The following is a 19,435-nucleotide window of genomic DNA, read 5'->3' as shown; positions in this document are numbered from 1 at the left end:
AAAGTGCAACCACATGAAAGATACAAATAAGAAAGAGCAGTATGGCTGATCTGAAGAAAGTTTTAGTGATGTAGTTAGACCAAACCAGCCACAACATTCCTTTAAGCCAAAGCCTAATCAGAGCAAGGCCCAACTCTTATCAATTCCATGAAGGTTGAGAGAGGTGGCAAAGCTGCAGAAGGAAAAGTCTGAAGCTAACCATCAACAGAAGTTGTTGGTTCATGAGATTTAAGGAAATAAGCCATATCTGTAACAGAAAAGCACAAGGTAGAGCAGCAAGTGCTAATGTAGAAGCTGCAGGAAGTGCTCCAGAAGATCCAGCTCAGATCATGAATGAAGGTAACTACACTAAACAACAAATTTCCAACGCAGTCAAAATAGCCTTATATTGAAAGAAAATGCCATCTAGGACTTTCATAGCTAGAGAAGTCAGTGCCTGGCTTCAAAGCTTTAAGGGACAAGCAAACTTTCTTATCAAAGGATAGGTAGCTGGTGACTCTAAGCTGAAACCAGCACTTACTTACCATTCCAAAAATCCCAGGGTCCACAAGAACTATGCTAAATCTCTTCCGCCTGTGCTCTGTAAATGAACAACAAAGTCTGGACGACAGCACATCCGCTTGCACGGTATCGTTAACTGAATATCTGAAGCCCACTGCTGAGACCTACTGCTCAGAGAAAAAAATTCCTTTCAAAATATCACTGTCCACTGGCAATGCACCTAGTTACCCAAGAGCTCTGACACAGATGTACAAGATTACTATTATTTTCATGCCTGCCAACACAACATCTCTTCTGGAGCCTATGGATCAAGGAGTCATTTCAACTGTCAAGTCTTTATTTGTAAGGCTATATATAGCTGCCGCAAACAGTGATTCCTCTGATGGGTCTGGGCAAAGTAAACGGAAAACCTTCTGGAAAGTTTTCATCATTGCTAGATGCCACTAAGAACATTTGTGATTCATAGAAGAGATCAAAATATCAACGTTAGCAGGAGTCTGGAAGAAGTTGAACCCAACTCTCATGGGTGACTTTGAGGGGTTCTAGACTTCAGGGGAGGAAGTAGCTACAGATGTGGTGGAAACAGCAAATGAACTTTAAGTAGAAGTAGAGCTGGGAAGTGAAGATGGGACTGAATTACTACAATCTCACAGTAACACTTAAGTAGGTGAGGAGCTGCTTCCGATGGATGAGCAAAAAAAGTGGTTTCTTGAGATGGAATCTACTCCTGGTGAAAATGCTCGAAGATTGTTGAAATAACAACAAAGGATTTAGAATATTACATGAACTTAGCTGATAAAGCAACAGCAGGGCTTGAGAGGACTAACTCCAACTCTGAAAGAAGTTATATTTTCATAAACCTGGGTTCTGTATTTTTAGTAAAATGCTATCAAACAGCACCACATGCTACAGAGATATTGTTTGTGAAAGAATCAATTAAAGTGGCAAATTTCATTGCTGTCTTAAGAAATTGTCAAAGCCACCCAACCTTCAGCAACCGCCACCCTGACCAGTCAGCAGATATCAACATGGAGATAAGACCCTCCATCCGCAAAAAGACTGACTTGCCAAAAGCAGATGATGGTAGTTAGCATTTTTTAGCAGTATTTTTTTTAATTACGGTATATGCATTGTTTCTTTAGACATACCGCTATTGCCAACTTAACAGATTATGCAGTACAGTGCAAACGTAACTTTTTTTTTTTTTAAGATTTTATTTATTTGACAGAGAGAGAGAGAGAGATCCCAAGTAGGCAGAGAGAGAGGGGGAAGCAGGCTCCCTACTGAGCAGAGAGCCCAATGCCGGGCTTAATCCCAGGACCCTGAAATCACGACCTGAGCCTAAGGCAGAGGCTTAACCCACTGAGCCACCCAGGTACCCCCAAACATAACTTTTATATACACCAAGAAATTCATCTGACTCGCTTTATTGTGGTGGTCTGGAATCAAAACTGTAGTATCCCCAAAGTATGCCTGTATTTTCTATACTAAGTTAGACAATACTCCATATTCCACAGATGACATCTTAGTATTAGCTCCTGCTCTGAGCTTTAAAAAAATCTGTAACTGGAGCATATGCAAAGGAAACAGTTAAGATGATTAGTGACTTGAAAACCAGATAAATCAGAAAAAGTTGAAGAAATTAAAGTATTTAACTTGAAAAGACTGAAGTAGAAAAGTATGCTCATATAATTTTAAAAAAGGAACTATGGGAAAGTCAGTATGATTCCCTGAAAATTTACTATAAATTACATGTCAGACACTGTCCTAACCACAGACAGAGCAAACCAGACCCACTCTTAGCCCCTGGAAGCTTACAGTCTAGTAGGGAGAAGCAGACACTAATCTAAGCAAATATTTAATTATAAGCTGTGACAAGTCCTCAGTATGGAATGAGTAAGACACTGTGAAAGAGAACAAGAGATCCTGATTTAGAGAATAAAGTTTTCCTCGAAGTAACATGGAATTGAAATCTATAAAACAAGTTTAAAGGAAACAAAACCCCTTAAGAATCACCCTTTCCAAGGTCTAAAAGAAAGCTAATGTAATGATGCTAAACACAGAAAGCAAAAGAAAAAAATAAGGATGAGGCCAGACAAATGAGCTGTAGTTGGATTAGGAGAGCCCTTAAGACTACATTAAATATTCGGGAAATCACTAAAGGATCTAAAGTAGTAAAAGGAAAGTTATCAACTTGCCTTTGTCTTTTTAGGGCAGAGGGGGCTTGGTATTTTGTATTTGTTTCATTTTCTCAGGGGTACTGAAAGGGACTTGGGCTTCTGTAATATCCAAATAAGAAATGATAAACTAAGTTATTAACAGTGGAGATGATCAGAAATGATAAAGAAAAAAAAGATCTGAACATATCCAGGAGGGGAGGGGCGCCTGGGTGGCTCAGTGGGTTAAGCCTCTGCCTTTGGCTCAGGTCATGATCTCAGGGTCCTGGGATCAAGCCCTGCATTGGGCTCTCTGCTCAGCAGGGAGCCTGCTTCCCCCTCTCTCTCTGCCTGACTCTCTGCCTACTTGTGATCTCTGTCCAATAAATAAAATCTTTAAAAAAAAAAAAAAGGGAAAGAAAAAACCAAAAATATCCAGGAGATAAAATTGCCAGGACTTGGAGACAGACTGGATATGATAGGGCAGAGAAAGGAATGTCAAAGATGTTTACCAGATTCTGACTTTTGCAAGGAGACAGAGAAACCACTCTTTCTATGGGAGGACTACCAGGTTTGGGTGGGAAGGTAATATCTTAAAGTCTGAACATGATGAGCTTCAATTGTGTGGTGGGCTGAATAATGGCCCCCAAAGATATCTTGGTCCTAATCCCTGAAACCTATGAACATCATCTTACATGGCAAAAAAAAAAATAAAAAATAAATAAAAAAAAATTGTTGTGAATAAATTAAGAATCTTGAAATGGGGAGAGTAGCCTAGTCTATCCAGGTAAGCCCACGTAATCACAGGCGTTCTTATAAGGAGGAAGCACAGGAAGAAGTACAGAGAAGGCAATATAATAATGGAAGCAGAGAGTGGAGTGATGTACTTTGCAGACTGAGGAAGGAGCCCCAAACGAGGAAATAGAGAAGGCAACCAGAGCTGAAATAGGCAAAAACCCAACAAAATGCAGATTCTCCCTCAGAGCCTTTAGAACAGTAAGAAGCTAAGTTTGTATCGTTTTAAGATCCTATGTTTATGGTAATTTGTTACAGGAGCAATTGGAACCAATACAAAGTACTCTGTAACACTCAAGTGGGTATGTCAAAAGGGCAGCTCGGTCTGAAATCAAGTGGTTTAGACTGAGGATATAAATGCTAGTCATGGGGCGCCTGGGTGGCTCAGTGGGTTAAGCCTCTGCCTTCGGCTCAGGTCATGATCCCAGGGTCCTGGGATCGAGCCCCGCATCGGGCTCTCTGTTCAGCAGGGAACCTGCTTTCCCCTCTCTCTCTGCCTGCCTCTCTGCCTACTTGTGATCTCTGTCTGTCAAATAAATAAAATCTTTAAAAAAAAAATAAATAAATAAAAAATAAATGCTAGTCATTGGGGGCGCCTGGGTGGCTCAGTGGGTTAAGCCGCTGCCTTTGGCTCAGGTCATGATCTCAGAGTCCTGGGATCGAGTCCCGCATCGGGCTCTCTGCTCAGCAGGGAGCCTGCTTCCTTCTCTCTCTCTCTGCCTCTCAGTGTACTTGTAATTTCTCTCTGTCAAATAAATAAATAAAATCTTTAAAAAAAAAATAATAAACGCTAGTCATTGGCTACAGAACATATATAGAGTTCAAAGAGCACGCATCTTTGCCTAGGAAGATCCAATTTGAAAAGCACCAAAGGAGAAGAAAAGCTGACAAAAAAGAATGTAAAGCAGTTGTCAAGTGGTCAGTGAGGTTAAGAAGAAAACCAAGACAGCACAGTATAATAAAAATTAAAGTATTTCAAGAAGTTTGGTCAAAATGTATTCAGAGATTTCAGTGAGATGAAGATGAAAAATGCCTCCTGGTAACCTTGGCAAGAGAGGTTTTTCAGAGAAGTATGAGGGCAGAAACAAAATCGGTGGTCTGAAGAGAGATGAGAAAATGTGGACAGCAAATGTAAACAATTCTTTCAAGAAATCAGGCTGTGAAAATAAAAAAGGTTGGTAGTAAGAGGAGAAAATAAGAGCAAGAGAGAATTTTCTTAAATAGAAAGACTAAGTAACCCTCAATAGGGCTCTATAAACTTCCAATCCCCCTAGCACTGTAAGAAAATATATGTTGCCCCACAGCCTAATCAACTGTTATCAAACTTTTGGATTTTTACTCATTTGGTAAGTAAAAACTACCATTTTAGTAGTTTTAATTTCACTTTCTTAGGAATGAAGCTGTGCATCTTTTCAAATAAGAGAATTAAAGGGCCTTTTGTATTTCTTTTTCTATGAACTATCCATTCAAGATGCCTGCTTATATTTAAATTGGGCTACTATTATCGATTTCTTTTATCTACTTCTAGAGCCCTTAATAATTTAGGAAGGTTAATCCTCTGTATGAATTGTATACAATTTTTCACAACTTGCCTTTTGACTACGTTGACAGTGATTTTTATTTTGTTTTGGTCATAGTCAAAAAGACCTTTTGAACTACAAAGTTATGAAAGAATTCTTCCATGTTTTCTTCTATTACATTAATGTCTCCATTTTCCACATTTAAATCTTTGATCTCGGGGCGCCTGGGTGGCTCAGTGGGTTAAGCCGCTGCCTTCGGCTCAGGTCATGATCTCGGGGTCCTGGGATCGAGTCCTGCATTGGGCTCTCTGCTCAGCAGGGAGCCTGCTTCCCTTCCTCTCTCTCTGCCTGCCTCTCTGCTTACTTGTGATCTCTCTCTGTCAAATAAATAAATAAAATCTTAAGAAAAAAAAAATCTTTGATCTCATTCGGAATTTATCTTGGTATCCAGGGATATGGATACTAAGATGAATTATAGATAAATACCCTGATGTCCCAACACTATCATCTCTCTGCCATCAATGATTTAAGGTACTATCATTTTATTTATTATTTTTATTAATATATAATGTATTATTTGTCCCTGGGGCAGAGGTTTGTGAACTGTCAGGCTTACGGACTTCACAGCACTCACCATTTCACATACCCTCCCAATGTCCATAACCCAACCGAGGTACTATCATTTTTAAGTATCAACTGCCTATATGTAATTGGGCCTGTTTCTAGACTTACTTTTCTGTTTCACTGAATAATGTTCAAAAACTAATATACACTTATTTAATCACTAAATCTTTAGAATGTACTGGTATCTGATAGGGCACTCCTCCACCACTGCTTTTCTTTTTTATCATTTGGATGTTGGTTCTCCTTAATCCAAAAATATGTATTTCCACCTAAGTCTTCTTTTGTGTGACATCTTAATGTTAATGGGAGAATCTGGTAAAGGTGAAAAGGTGAAGAGAATGGCCATTTAAACATGGTAAACTAAACAAAAGATTTATGTCTATTCCTTATCAAAACCCACTCAAGTGAGAGTAAAACAGAAAGGCTATGAATCCCAGAAGATCAAAAAGAACAGAAGTTAAAAAATGACATATACAAGTTAGCAAACCATTTTTTATGAGGGGAAAAGTATACAGGGGAATTAGCCAATTGAGAACTTTGAATACTGAGTACCATGTAGAAGATAACCAAAAGTCAGTTTGTGATACAGAATCATGGAAAAGCTAAGCAGAAGGGGGGAAACAAAGCATGGAACTAAAACAAAGAAGATGGGTTAAAAATGTATATAAGAATTAGTTAGATCCCTCTGCTTACGTTCCCCACTCCCTACCCCAGCCCACACTCTTCCCCTATCTTGTAGAGTAAGTGAACCAAAGAGATATGGAAAACAAAGATACCAGGCACAAATATGAAAGACCATTATACTGACAACAGACAATTAAGTAAAATTCCATATATTAAACACCTACCTACTTCCACAGTTCAACTCCAAGAATTCTAGCAAACAGAGATATAACTTACTCTATTCCCTGGAAAAATGTGGTAGTCTTAAATGTAGAAATTAAGAGCCCCAGAAAAAAGATCTCTAAATGTTAATATTTGGAACTTTTCTTACAATGATTTGGCCAGATTCCCTACCCAGTCATCAAATGGCCAATCCCACCTATGTGTCCACCTATGTGTCCGCAGTTGCTAATCAGTTTTGTATTAACATTTATCTCAATACAAACAGATCACCAGACATCTGAAGAGAATAAATAAACAAGATTAAAACAAAAAAGAACGTGATGAAACAAATTACAAGAAAATTTCAAAACAATTATTAATACCATCAAAGAGATGAAAGATGAGATTGCATGCATGAAATAAGTTATTTAAATTAAAAAAAAGAACAAGATCTTAAATTCAAAACATTACAGTTGAAATAAATCAACAGGAGGAAAAGAAGATAGTTAAATCTCCCCAGAAAGCAGAATAAAAAGACAAAGAAAAATAAAAGGAGTGACCGGAAAAATTTAGAGATTCTGTCAGGAAGTCTAATATCCTAATAAGTTTCAGGGAAAAAGAACAATGAACACTAAAGTAAGGACATTAACAAAGAAATAATAAATAAATAATAAATTTTTTAAAAAAATTTTAAAAACAAGAAAACTTACCCAAACAAAAGGATATGCAATCGTTTCAAATACAAAACAATTCAGACCAATAAAACCTGAGAAAATCAAGTGGGTTGGAGGTGGTCTTCAGTTTTATCAGTAACATTTTATTTCTTGGGCGAAGTGGTTAAAACATAGGTGTTTAGAACTCTATACCTCTATGTATGTCTGAAATATTTCATAATAAATTAAAAAACAAAACCCAATTAAAAAAAAAACTCAACATACATTATCCTCAGTATTCTGAAATTCTATAATAAAGAGGTTTTAAAATGAGTTTCCAAAGAGATTTAAAAAAAAAACCTACGAACATCAGGAATCATTATGATACTGGAATTCTCATGAGCAATACAAGGAGCTTAAATAAAAACACTTTGCCTTCATAAATCTCAAGGAAATGCCTTCCTAAATCTCAAAAACATGATCTCCAACCAAGAATGCCACACCTGTCTGAACTATACAAAAAATGTAGGATAAAGACTTTAAACACGTAAAATCTCATTTGAATCACTGAGTTCAGTCAACAGAATAGTCATGGAACCCCAGGACATGAGAAAAAGGCAAACAGAAATTCCAGCACAAACAGGTATAGGATACATGGGATGTATAGGGGATAGCTCTACATATATTCCTATTATAATACTGTAATATTACAAAACTATAAACAAGAACAGGAGAATAGTGATAAAATCACAGAACAAAATGCCAAAAATAATTAAAATGAATGAACTAGAGTTACGTGTATCAACACAATTCTCTAAAGCAATGCTCACTCAAGTGAAGCAATCTGTAGAATGATATATATAAAATCCTATTTATAAAGTGTTAAATCCCACAAAATAGTTTTATATAGTCTGTATGTTCATACATGCAGAGCAAAATATTAGAAGGTGCACAAAAATAATAAACCACAAATTCAGAAGAAAGATTTACTTCTGTAGAGAAAAAAAAGCTTAGATTTTATTATAAATGAAGGAAACAAAGCATTCACTTACTACAATTTGTACTTTTTAATGGGAATGGAGAGGGAAAAATTACAGGGGTGGGGACGCATAAAGATCCTAAGCAAATGGGTGCAGTTTGTTTCAGATGATGAAAAAGTTGTAGAAAAGGATAATGGTGGTGGTTGTATATAACACTGTGAATGCACTTAATGCCAATGAATTATATAACCTAAAAATAGTAAAACAGTAATTTTGTTTAGCATATTTTGTGACAATCCTAAGAAAACTAGGGAGTGGAATCTAGAACGCAGGTGAAAAATCAGCTTTTGAGGAGGAGGTGGGATTTCTTTTCTATTTTAATAGGCAGGAATACAGAAAAGATGTATACAGATAGAGTGTGAATAGTCTTCATGAAGAGCAAACAAGCATTTAACCAAAGATAAGCAGCAAGCTTCCCACACAATGTTGAGGGCCCACTGGGAACCTTATGAAACCTTAAGAACAGACAAGCACTTGAATAATTATCAGCCTACAAGTGATTTTCTAAAACATTTGTGCTACGTAGAGATTAGACAAGGTTATCTCTAAGAGCCATTAGTTTATGATTTCTATGAAATTCTAAAAGGATGATCTACAGGTCAAATGAAGGAAAATACAGTAATGTTAGATGGTATATATTTTCAAAGTTTCTTAAATTTGCCTGCTCATAGGATTTGAATCACTTGAGGTATTTATCTCAGGCCTCACTCCAGACCTAATCACAATTTCCAGTAGAGGAACCTGAGATTCCAAATATGTATTTGGATCCAACCAGCAACCCCCGATCATTCTCAGGATCTGGCAAATCTGAAAATCTCTGGCCTGGAAATGACACTCAAAAGCAAAGAACAAGTTGAGTAGAGGAGTATTAAGAGGACTGGAGGGAGGTAAGTAGAGACTAAGGAACAGAAAAAAGTAAGGCTGCCATGGAAGCAAAAGACAAAATGCCAGAGAAAACTCCATCATTATCAAAATCAGAAGGCAAACAGGGAGGGGAAAAGGACTGTAGAATCAAGAGAGAAAATGCCTATAAGAAAATAGTAGTTAGCTTTGCATGCATTAAAAAAAAATTCTTATAATTTATAGCTATAAAAGTTCAAGCAATTACATTTGAAAATACACACTGTTCTGTAAATATATAAACCTTTAAGATTAGAAGTAACTTCATGGGGAACCTGGGTGGCTTAGTCAGTTAAGCACCCAACTCTTGGCTTAGGCTTGGGTCATGATCTCTGTCTGGGTCCTGGCATTGAGCCCTGTGGGGCTCCACACTCAGCAGGGAGTCACTTGGGATTCTCCCCCCTGCCCATCCCCCACTCGTATGAATGCATGTACCCCCACCCAAATAAAATCTTCAAAAAGAAAAAAAAGAAACAACTTCACAGTTATCGTGTATCAATTGCCTTCACAATTATCCTGCACCAATTGTGAAGGAAGTTTAACTGTGCTCCAAATACATTTTACTTTTCAATACTTTTTAAAAAGGACAGTCATAAGTCAGTTAAAAACTTGGAAGACAGCAGTTTTATTCATAACTGCCCAAATTTGGAAACAACCAAGATGTCCTTCAGTAGGTAAATGGGTAACAGTAGTATATCCAGACAACAGCATATTATTTAAAAAAAAGAAAGAAAAGAAAGAGCTATCAATACATGAAACGACATGGAAGGGCCTTAAAGGGATATTATTAAGTCAAAGTAGCCAATCTGAAAAGGCTACATACTATTTGATTCCAACTATTTTACATTCTGGAAAAGGCAAAACTATGGAGACAGTAAAAAGATCACGGAGTTTGCCATGGTTTGGGAGAGGAAGGAAAAGGATGAAGAGGCAGAGCACAGAGAATTTTTAAGATGAGAAAATATTCTGTGTACTCCCATAAAAATCGGTACATGTCATTATACATTAGTCCAAACCCACAGAAGTACACCATGAAGAGTGAACTATGTGAAGTATGGACTTTGGGTGATTGAGGAATCAACACAGGTTTATCACTTGTAATAAATGTACCACAGGTGGGGGGTTAGGGGGGTTGATGTTGATAATGAGGAAGGCTGTGCACAGATGGGGGGTCAGACAATATGCAGGAAATCTCTGTACCTTCTCCTCAATTTTGCCATGAACCTAAAACTAATCTAAAAAAGAAATTCTTAAACACACACACACAGAAACAACACTTAGAAGAACACCAAGCTAGAAATACACTATATGGACATGCCCCCCTCCACACACACACAACTGAGTCCAGGGGTAATTATTCTACAGAACTCATGTTTTAGGAAGAAGCTTATTCAAATTGATTGTTTAAAAAACAGAAAGAAAAAAGCTAGCCAGCAATCTTCCTAACCTTGTGATCTGTGACTAGAAAGGCATTCCCACTTTAAAACATACACTGAAAAAGCAGTAAGATGTACTTAGAATGAGAAGGAAAAAAAGATCCAAACCTACCATTCCTATCCTGATTTATTTTATAAAGCCAGCTACTTAAAGCATTTATTTCTCCTTTTACATAACACACTGATGTTCACAAATAGTTTCTCAGTTATTTAACAGCTACAAAGCACTCTTCTAGTTCAGCTCTCCTAATCAGTACTACCCAATCACCATAATGTTGATTTTATTGATCAAAGATGAGGAGCACCTAATAAACCCATTTTAGGGCTTGTCACAACACACAATGAAGAAATAACACTTGCTGATTTTCTCTGGAGCAGAAGACATTACCATTTTATACTAATAAAAGTAATATTTATGAGAATTTCTACCACCACCTAAATAAAGATCTACGAGCCTCAGTGAAAGACTTCAACACTGTATATATACAGAATTTTTTTTAAACAGAACTTAAAATATGCACATTTGCCAGATAAAGAAAACAAATCTTATAATGGTAGGCAAGCTTTTTAATCAACTGCCTCTCTCCCCAGCACATACATACACACATCCTACTTTTCCATATACACCCTTCAATTACCTAGTTGCTCTAAGGTGAAAATAATTTAAGATGGCAACATTTAAAACAACTAATAATTTAATTTCATTATGTTTTTAGTGTTTTAGTGTTTCTTCTTGTTGCTTTGGCTTGCAATTCCTGTACAGAATTTACAGTCTACAGCCATTGATGGCTCATGACCAGGAGTATCAGCACCACCTGGAAACTCATCAGAAATGCAGACTATAAAACCCCAACCCAGACCTGTAAAATAAAAATCTGCATTTATATACACATTAAAACTTGCTAACCTCAACTATAGGATTTAATTCCACTCAGAGACAGAAGAAAAAAAAACAATTTCTCTTTGAAGATCTGCCACTATTTAATCTTGGGAAGGTCATAACCAAAATGTGACCTTCCTTATCCATAAAATGAAGGCTTGGAAAGGCCCCCACCTACTCTAAAATCCTGTTAGTCCATAAGATGGAAGACTATTATAATTACTAGACATAGCACTTAAGCAAAAAAGTAATAAATTATACTTATATATATAAACATATATAGGGAGAAATATATTTCTAAGTGGACACTAATTTTTTTCTTCATTAATCAACCCAAAGATTCCACAAACACTTAAACTTCTTGGTCAAAATTGTTATTTAGCCAATGGTTATTTAGAACTTAATTAGAGGGGCTACTGGGTGGCTCAGTGGGTTAAGCCACTGCCTTCGGCTCAGGTCATGATCTCAGGGTCCTTGGATGAGTCCCGCATCGGGATCTCTGCTCAGCAGGGGGCCTGCTTCCCTTCCTCTCTCTGCCTGCCTCTCTGCCTATTTGTGATCTCTGTCAAATAAATAAATAAAATCTTTTAATAAATAAATAAAACTTAATTAGATCTGAATAATCCTACAAAATTATGAAAATACCATGCATATGTATGTGTCAATATATATGTAGTTCTTTAGATTAGAAACCCAACTTTAGCGGCACCTGGGTAGCTCAGTGGGTTAAAGCCTCTGCCTTGGGAATCAAGCCCCACATTGGGCTCCTTGCTCAGCAGGGAGCCTGTTTCCCCCTCTTTCTCTCTACCTGCCTCTCTGCCTACTTGTGATCTCTGTCTGCCAAATAAGTAAATAAAATCTTAAAAAAAAAAAGAAAGAAAGAAACCCAACTTTACAAAGTTACCCTGAATCAACTGCTGAAAGTAATCAAATTTGAGGATGAGCTTGGTGCTTCAACTGATATTTATCATGAAATGAACACCTTCTTCGGTGTTAGAATATTTGAGTTTTATAGAATGCAAAAAGAAAAAACAAAAAACACTTCTTTGTGCATCCTACTTTGAAACTACAACAATTTAAAAATATAAAAATAGAAGATATAATTTTCTTGCACAAAAAAACCCTACAATTTACTTCCTTTGACTAGTGCAGATTAAGTTCTAAAGTAGTGCTTCCCAAACCTCACTGTGTATATGAATCACCTGCAAATCTTGTTAAAATGCAGATTCTGATTCAGAAGACGTGGGCAGAGGTCTGAATGCCAAGTTCATACACAGGAAAGTAGTATGCTTCTAAAAAAGCCCCATAACTCACAATATTTAGCCATGGTTTGCAAAGCACTGGTCTTGATAAGCACTGGTTTCCAATTAAATTCCTAATTGAGCAACTTCACATTTTCCCATCCTTATCTTACTTGATCTCTCCTGAAACATGATTCTTAATTACTCCATCATTCTAAAAACCTAGAAAATTTGTATCCTAATCTTCCTTCTAACTCTTTCTTTTTGATCTCCTTCTTTCTCTTTTCCTCATACTTACATGTGGGGAACATCACAGGATTCCATTCTTAGCTTCATCTCTTTACCACTCTAATGCTGTGCCTGCATCAACTATATGCTAATGGATCTAACTGCTGCATTTCCAGCCTACACACATCCCCCAGTCTTAGATTCATATTTTTCAACTACCTAATAGATGTTTCTAACCTTCAGTCTTCACAGGTACTTTCCAACACAACTTATCTCAAACTGAACTCTTCGCCAACGCCTTTCATCCCTAGAAACCAGCTTTTTCAACCCTGTGTTAACTCTGTGACCAGCACCACCATCTGCCCAATTGTCCAAACCATATTTTAAGACTCTATCCTTCTCCCTCACCAACTGCAATTAATCCCATCTTCTAATTATTTCTCAAACTTCATCCCTTCCTCTCTAGTGTATCAGTTTTGACAGAGATAGTTTCTGACTTGGTTACCATAGTAATGTAACAGTCTTCTTGCCCCCAATCTCATTTTTGTCCTCAATCCCAGCCTTCACATTCCTATGTAAACTTGGCAAACATAACCTGATAGTACTCTCCCATTAAAATTCATCAATGACTTCTCCATTACCTTTAGGAAAAAGTACTAACTTTCTTTTGGCATGTCATATGAAGCTCTTCACAATCTTGATTTTTTCATCTCGTCTTAACTCCCTCAATAGTCACCATGTACTCTTGCCATGTCAGGCTAGGTGCAGCTCCCTAGAAGTACCACATTCTCTAAGGCCTCTGTGTGTTTGCATAGGCTGTTTTTTCCTTTGCTTAAAATGCCCTTATTTAGCTAAGAACTAATCTCCTTTTAAGACTCTACTCAAGCATCACATGCTTTAAACTGCCCTTTTTAATCACCTCAAGTCTGTTAGGTAACACCGCAAACTGTGCTCCCTCTATTACAAGGCTTCCCCTATGCATAATACTTGGGCAAATTGTATTATAATTGATGCCCTATTCATCTCCTCCACCAAACTGAGCTCATCAATAAGTGCGTTTTAGAACAAAACGTCCAGTACATGGTTTGCTGAGGGACACCAGGCGGCACAGTCAATTAAGCGTACAGCTCTTGGTTATAGCCCAGGTCGCGATCTCAGGGTCCTGGGATGAGGCCCTGCATGGGACACTGCAGAGTCTGCTTGGGATTCTCTTTCCCTCTTCCTCTGCCCCTCCCTGCTGCATGCTCACTCACTCTCTTTCTCTCAAATAAATAAATCTTTAAAAAATAAATAAAAGGGGCGCGTGGGTGGCTCGGTGGGTTGGACCTCTGCCTTCGGCTTGGGTCGTGGTCTAAGGGTCCTGGGATCAAGCCCTGCGTTGAGCTCTCTGTTCGGCAAGGAGCCCCCTCTCTCTCTGCCTGCCTCTCTGCCTACTTGTGATCTCTGTCAAATGAATAAATAAAATCTTTAAATAAATAAATATATAAATAAATGAAAAATAACTGTTCGCTAAATAAACGATCTTGAAATAACAATCACGAATGATTATTATGGCTACATATTTAAACTATAAATAACTTCCAAAAACTGTCTAAGGTAACAAAAGTTTCTTCAGTTTGGGGCACCTGGGGGGCTCAGTTGTTAAATGTCAACCTTTGGCTCAGCATACCGGGATCAAGCCCCACCATCAGGCTCCCTGCTTGGTGGGAAGCCTGCTTCTCCCTCTCCCACTCGTCCTGCTTGTGTTCCTGTTCCCACTGTCTCTCTCTGTCAAATAAATAAAAATCTTTAAAAAGAAAAAGTTTCTTCAGTTTCTTTACAGGCTTAACAGAACTTCAAAAGACTTCATTAAACAACGAAGTCCAAAATATTTAAGGTATTCACTTAATTCCCAACAATATAAAGGTATTTGCTAAAAATTAATAGCCTTCTCATATTGTGTTTAAGATTATTTTAATTTCACCAATGACAGTGTTAGACAAATAAAAGCATTTGTCTCTTCCAAAATGTTAGGCATATTGTTCAGGTAGCCGAGGTTAGCACCCTGACTTCTACTTACTAGCTACATGACCTTGGATAACAATGAACATCTCCAAACTTCAGCGTTTCTTCAAGGAAAACAGAGATAAAATTGCTTACCTACACCATAGGTTGTTTCAAACATTCAGTTACAAATGTGGAACTATTTCTATAAACCATGAACTGCTAACTCAATGTCAACTACTGCATTAGCCTCCATACTAACATCTGCCAAATATTTGACAGGTGCAACTTTAAAGTTTCATGGACTACTTCGACCTCCATACCCACCCCATATTTCTCCAACAACTGAAAATTCATAAATAAAATAGTAAGTTCCAGGATTACCACAGCACAGGACTTAGTCATTAGTCCTCAATATTCTTATCTGGTTGAAGGCTTAAAGGTATCTAATTTAATAATGATCTCCTATTGTCTTAAGAAGAGGTTTTTTAATAAATCTCAAAGTAAATCTCAAGGTAAGTTGTTGGTACAGTCATTTAAATTTCAGCTCCATTTAAAAAAATTATTTGGAGGACAAAAATCAGCAGGGAATATTTAAAGATACTTTCTTTTACTAGCTGTTTAGATTGCGTACTATTGACAAATGAGCTTGATCTATTATAGACTAACTGACATAAAAGTTAAAAAGTCACCACAACAAAACCAAGACTTTTTTCACCCGTACTTCTGGCTTATTTCTCAGATATGCTTGTTGGTCTATGGGTCAGAAGAGAAAATTTGCTGCATTTTTGCAACTAAAAAAGTGATGAAGCATGTTAATTCTGCTCTCAGCAATACCCTTCTTTGTTAAATAGGGACTTACAGGGATTATGGCCTATATCAGGAAGACTGTTTTCAGCCCCTTCTCTGTGATATTTATAAAAATAGGATTCTTAACCTTCAAAGGGCAAAACTCCTTAAAAAAAATAATAAAAAGTAAAAGAAAAAAGAAAATCTACTACAAAAGTCAGCACTTCGGTACCTGATTGTGGTAACAAGGCCAAAATCCAAGACGAAGCCCTTTATTGCACATCGTGTTCCAACATCTTGGGCAGCCCCATCTTGCGACCTCTCCAGATTGGCTGCTCCTGCTCTCTCTACTGCAGAGAGAACTTCAATTAGAGAAATTCTGAAGCTCATAAATCTAAACTGGATACTCCCCTCACTGGAGGCAAGGATGGTAAGAATCATTAAAAAGATTTAAGTTAGAGGAGGTTGCAAATAAATCCACGTGGCCTGAAACCACTATAATGCAGGCAGCTGAGAGTCTTATTATGCAACAGTCTATATACCTAAAAAAAGAAAAAAAATCTTAGGAAAAGAATGGCAGCAAATTATTAGATAACCTGAAAAAACAGGTTATTATAATCACGTATCTCTAAAAAGTAAAATATTCTCCACTAAACTGGTTTTGAATTTATATCTGTGATACCAAAAAGTAAAATATTCTCCACTAAACTGGTTTTGAATTTATATCTGTGATACCAAGTTACAGCTGACCATTCATGTTTATTATCCTTTGTAAGAAAAGGAAGCAAGGAAGTGGCTAGGATATGTTATTAACTTCTTTCTGTGCCCTAAAGTAACTCATTAAAAAAAATGCCTGGTTAAAAACCACTGCTTAGGAAGGAGAGATTTCCCTGCTGACTTAAGCCTAGCTGCCCAAGCAAGGCTTTAGAAAAGGTCTTCACCTACAACAGTGCATAGGCAGAAGGAGCAGAGGCTATGGCGGTCTTCCTAGTGACACTTCCAAGTCACGTAAATGGGGTATGTTTCTGGGATAGACTGCCAACAAGTTACTGTAAGAAACAAAAACAGCAAAATCCTGGCAAATAAACAGGCCAATGCCCTCATGTGTTTATTATGACAAAAGTCAGTCTTAAAGTTACCTTGACGCCACAAATCTAAGTCACATCTTCTATACTAATAGTACCTGATTTCTGAAAGACTGGATTAGTTTTCAAGCTGGTTTTCCATAAAGACTTGTAATGATGTCTAACATGTATAAAGCGTTTCTTAGACCAAGCAAAGTAACAAGTTACATCCCAAAGAACTGCAGCAATTAAGATATTTCAACTAGAGCAATAAACTAATGATTTGAATCATGTTTACCATGAGTTTTTATCAAAAAATGTGCTGGTATGTGCAAATGAAACAGAATGAGGTTAATACTGTCAAGAAACTATATTTACGTAACAATTTAACAATGATTTTATCTTACCTGAGTGTGAAAATTTGAAATGGTGGTTGTTTCAATATCTTTCTTGCCCAGAATCTCCATTTTCACAGGAGTGTTGGGAAAATTAAAAGCAAAGTAGTCCAAGAAGTCTGGGAGATAAGCAGCCGCTCCATGCACTATTGCTAAAGCATAGTAAGCAGCATTTTTCTCATTTTCACTGAATGTCAAAGCAAGAAACTCCTCGGAAAATCTCTCCATCTCCATTGGAGACAAAAATGAGAGTTCATCCATGTAAGCATGAAGGACAAGTGCACCACCATTGGACTGGTGTTCCTCATGAATAAAGTTGCTAAATTTAGTACCTGTTTTTAAGAAATTTCTACGAATAGAATGTTCCTGGTGAGTCATAAAAGGTGTTTGTACTCCCTGGGGTACCCGATATTCTTGCATGCCCAAATTTAATCGGCACAGCTGTTCATCTTTCAGATACCTGAAGGACTCCTTATTAACTCCTGAAGTGCTATTTATTTGTCCTTGGGTGAGGATTTCCTTACTGATGCGGGTCAGGCCAGCACAGACGGTTTGTACTTCCTTATTGTACATTTTAAGGCGTCTTCCTCGCATATCTTCTCGGTGTTTCTTTTTCTTTTTCTTCTTTATTTTCTTCAAGACAAAATCATCAGCTCTCTGGGTTTTACCATTTTCATCTGGTGTTTCTGGCCACAATAATTAAAAAGAAGTTAGTTGCTAGGCCTAGTGTCAACATAGAAACTTCTTACGGTACTTGACCTCAAATTAAATGGCCTATTCTCAGTTTCTCTGAATTTGCCATGACAACTTACATGTTTATAAAATGACTGAGATAAAAATCTTAAAATACAGTAATATTCGGGGCTGAAAACTATGCTAAAAAGTAGACAATGAATATGTAAGCATGTAATTTAATACAATAACAAAGTAAAGGAAATATCCAAGTAAGTCCATTTCTGCCATCCTGTATGGAATATTTGTTCAGTAACCACCGTAAAATCTAAACTGAAGCTTATCATATTTTGCTATAATGCATACAGCTAAATCAAACAACAGCAAATTAAGCTGTAAGACACGATTCTGCCTACCAAATTAGCATGATTTTTCTTTTTTGGCCTTCTCGTATACTGTTGTTGGAACTATAAATTGGTACAAATTCCACAGAGGGCAATTTGGCACCCACCAAAATGGATATGTACATCAAAAGCCTTGAAAATATTTTAAATTATCAGACCTAGAAATTCCACTCCCAAGTAAAAATTACCTCAGAAAATAACTGAAGATACACAAAAATATCCATGACAGTTAAATTCAGGAACTCCCCCTTAAATGTCTATCCTAAGTAACAGGATGTTGATTACATTCTGGTACTTACATACTGACAAAATACCACCCAGCCATTACAAGTTATATTACAAATGAAAAGAACTAATGAATTACAAGGTTATAAAATGCTTACACTGCCAATCTTCCAGGAAGCATTCTCTAACAATTCATTCCTACCCAGTTTAGATAGCTTTCCCACCCCGTGCTTCCTTAGCACTGTACTGGCCTATCACAAAACTTAATATTCTATGTTATCACAAATCTAATTTTTTACCTTTCCTCTAGACTGTAAGCAATCTAAGGTCAGAAATATAGATCTTACCTTTCTTTCCGCATCTAATGTGTTTATAATATGATCCCATGTTTGTAACATTAAGCACTCAAACATTTATTAAGTACCCACTAAATACCAGGGACATTTCTGGGCACTAGGGATATGATGCTCAGACAGACATAATCCTCATTCTCTTGGATTTTATAATCTAGTTTAACAAGAAAAGCAAAGCATCAGTAAGCTACTTTAGATGCTGAGGAAACCTCTCTTTGGGAGGTAACTTTAAGGCTGAGCCCTAAATATTAAGACAAGCCAGGCATGTTTTCTAGGGAAAAATATTCCAGGGAGAAGCAAAGGACCTAAAGAGAGGAAAAAGTCTGACTGATCTACACATGTTTTGTATATGTATTACACAGGAAAGTACCTGAAGAAATACATATCAAAGTGTTAATGGTAGTTATCTAGGGTGGTAGGATTATAAATAACTAGATATTTTCTTTTTTGCTTATCTGTATTTTCTAATTTTCTACAATAAATACATATTACTTTTATAAATAAAAATTTATTTTTAATTTTTAAGGGATTATCATGTATTTACAAACCCAAAGTAGAATAACATTTTTATTTACTGGTTCAAAAACATATCTAGCAAGAAATATTTAGGAATAAATATCAGGTATATCCTGAACAACCTTTCAAGTTCAGTGTGGTATTTACTGAAATTTTCCCCCCAATAACAGTATTTCTGACATCATTCAAGTAATTCAGTGTTAAGAAAGACACTACAATTGATCCTATGACTACA

At 36.8% G+C, this 19,435-nt stretch overlaps 1 protein-coding gene across 1 annotated transcript in view; it reads right to left on the bottom strand.

Annotated features, from left to right (window-relative positions):
- Positions 1 to 19,435, bottom strand: part of RSBN1 (round spermatid basic protein 1) — a 50,289-nt gene that overhangs the window by 19,800 nt on the left and 11,054 nt on the right. Inside the window, exon 2 of the mRNA XM_004769838.3 lies at positions 17,043 to 17,716. Within this exon, the coding sequence (XP_004769895.2) occupies positions 17,043 to 17,716 (674 nt within the window). The remainder of the gene's footprint in view (positions 1 to 17,042; positions 17,717 to 19,435) is intronic.

This window comes from Mustela putorius, unplaced genomic scaffold (genome assembly GCF_011764305.1).
Source record: "Mustela putorius furo isolate JIRA1106 unplaced genomic scaffold, ASM1176430v1.1 tig00000585_pilon_pilon_pilon, whole genome shotgun sequence".
Classification (NCBI taxonomy): domain Eukaryota; kingdom Metazoa; phylum Chordata; class Mammalia; order Carnivora; family Mustelidae; genus Mustela; species Mustela putorius.
This window is presented reverse-complemented; position numbering and strand designations above follow the sequence as displayed.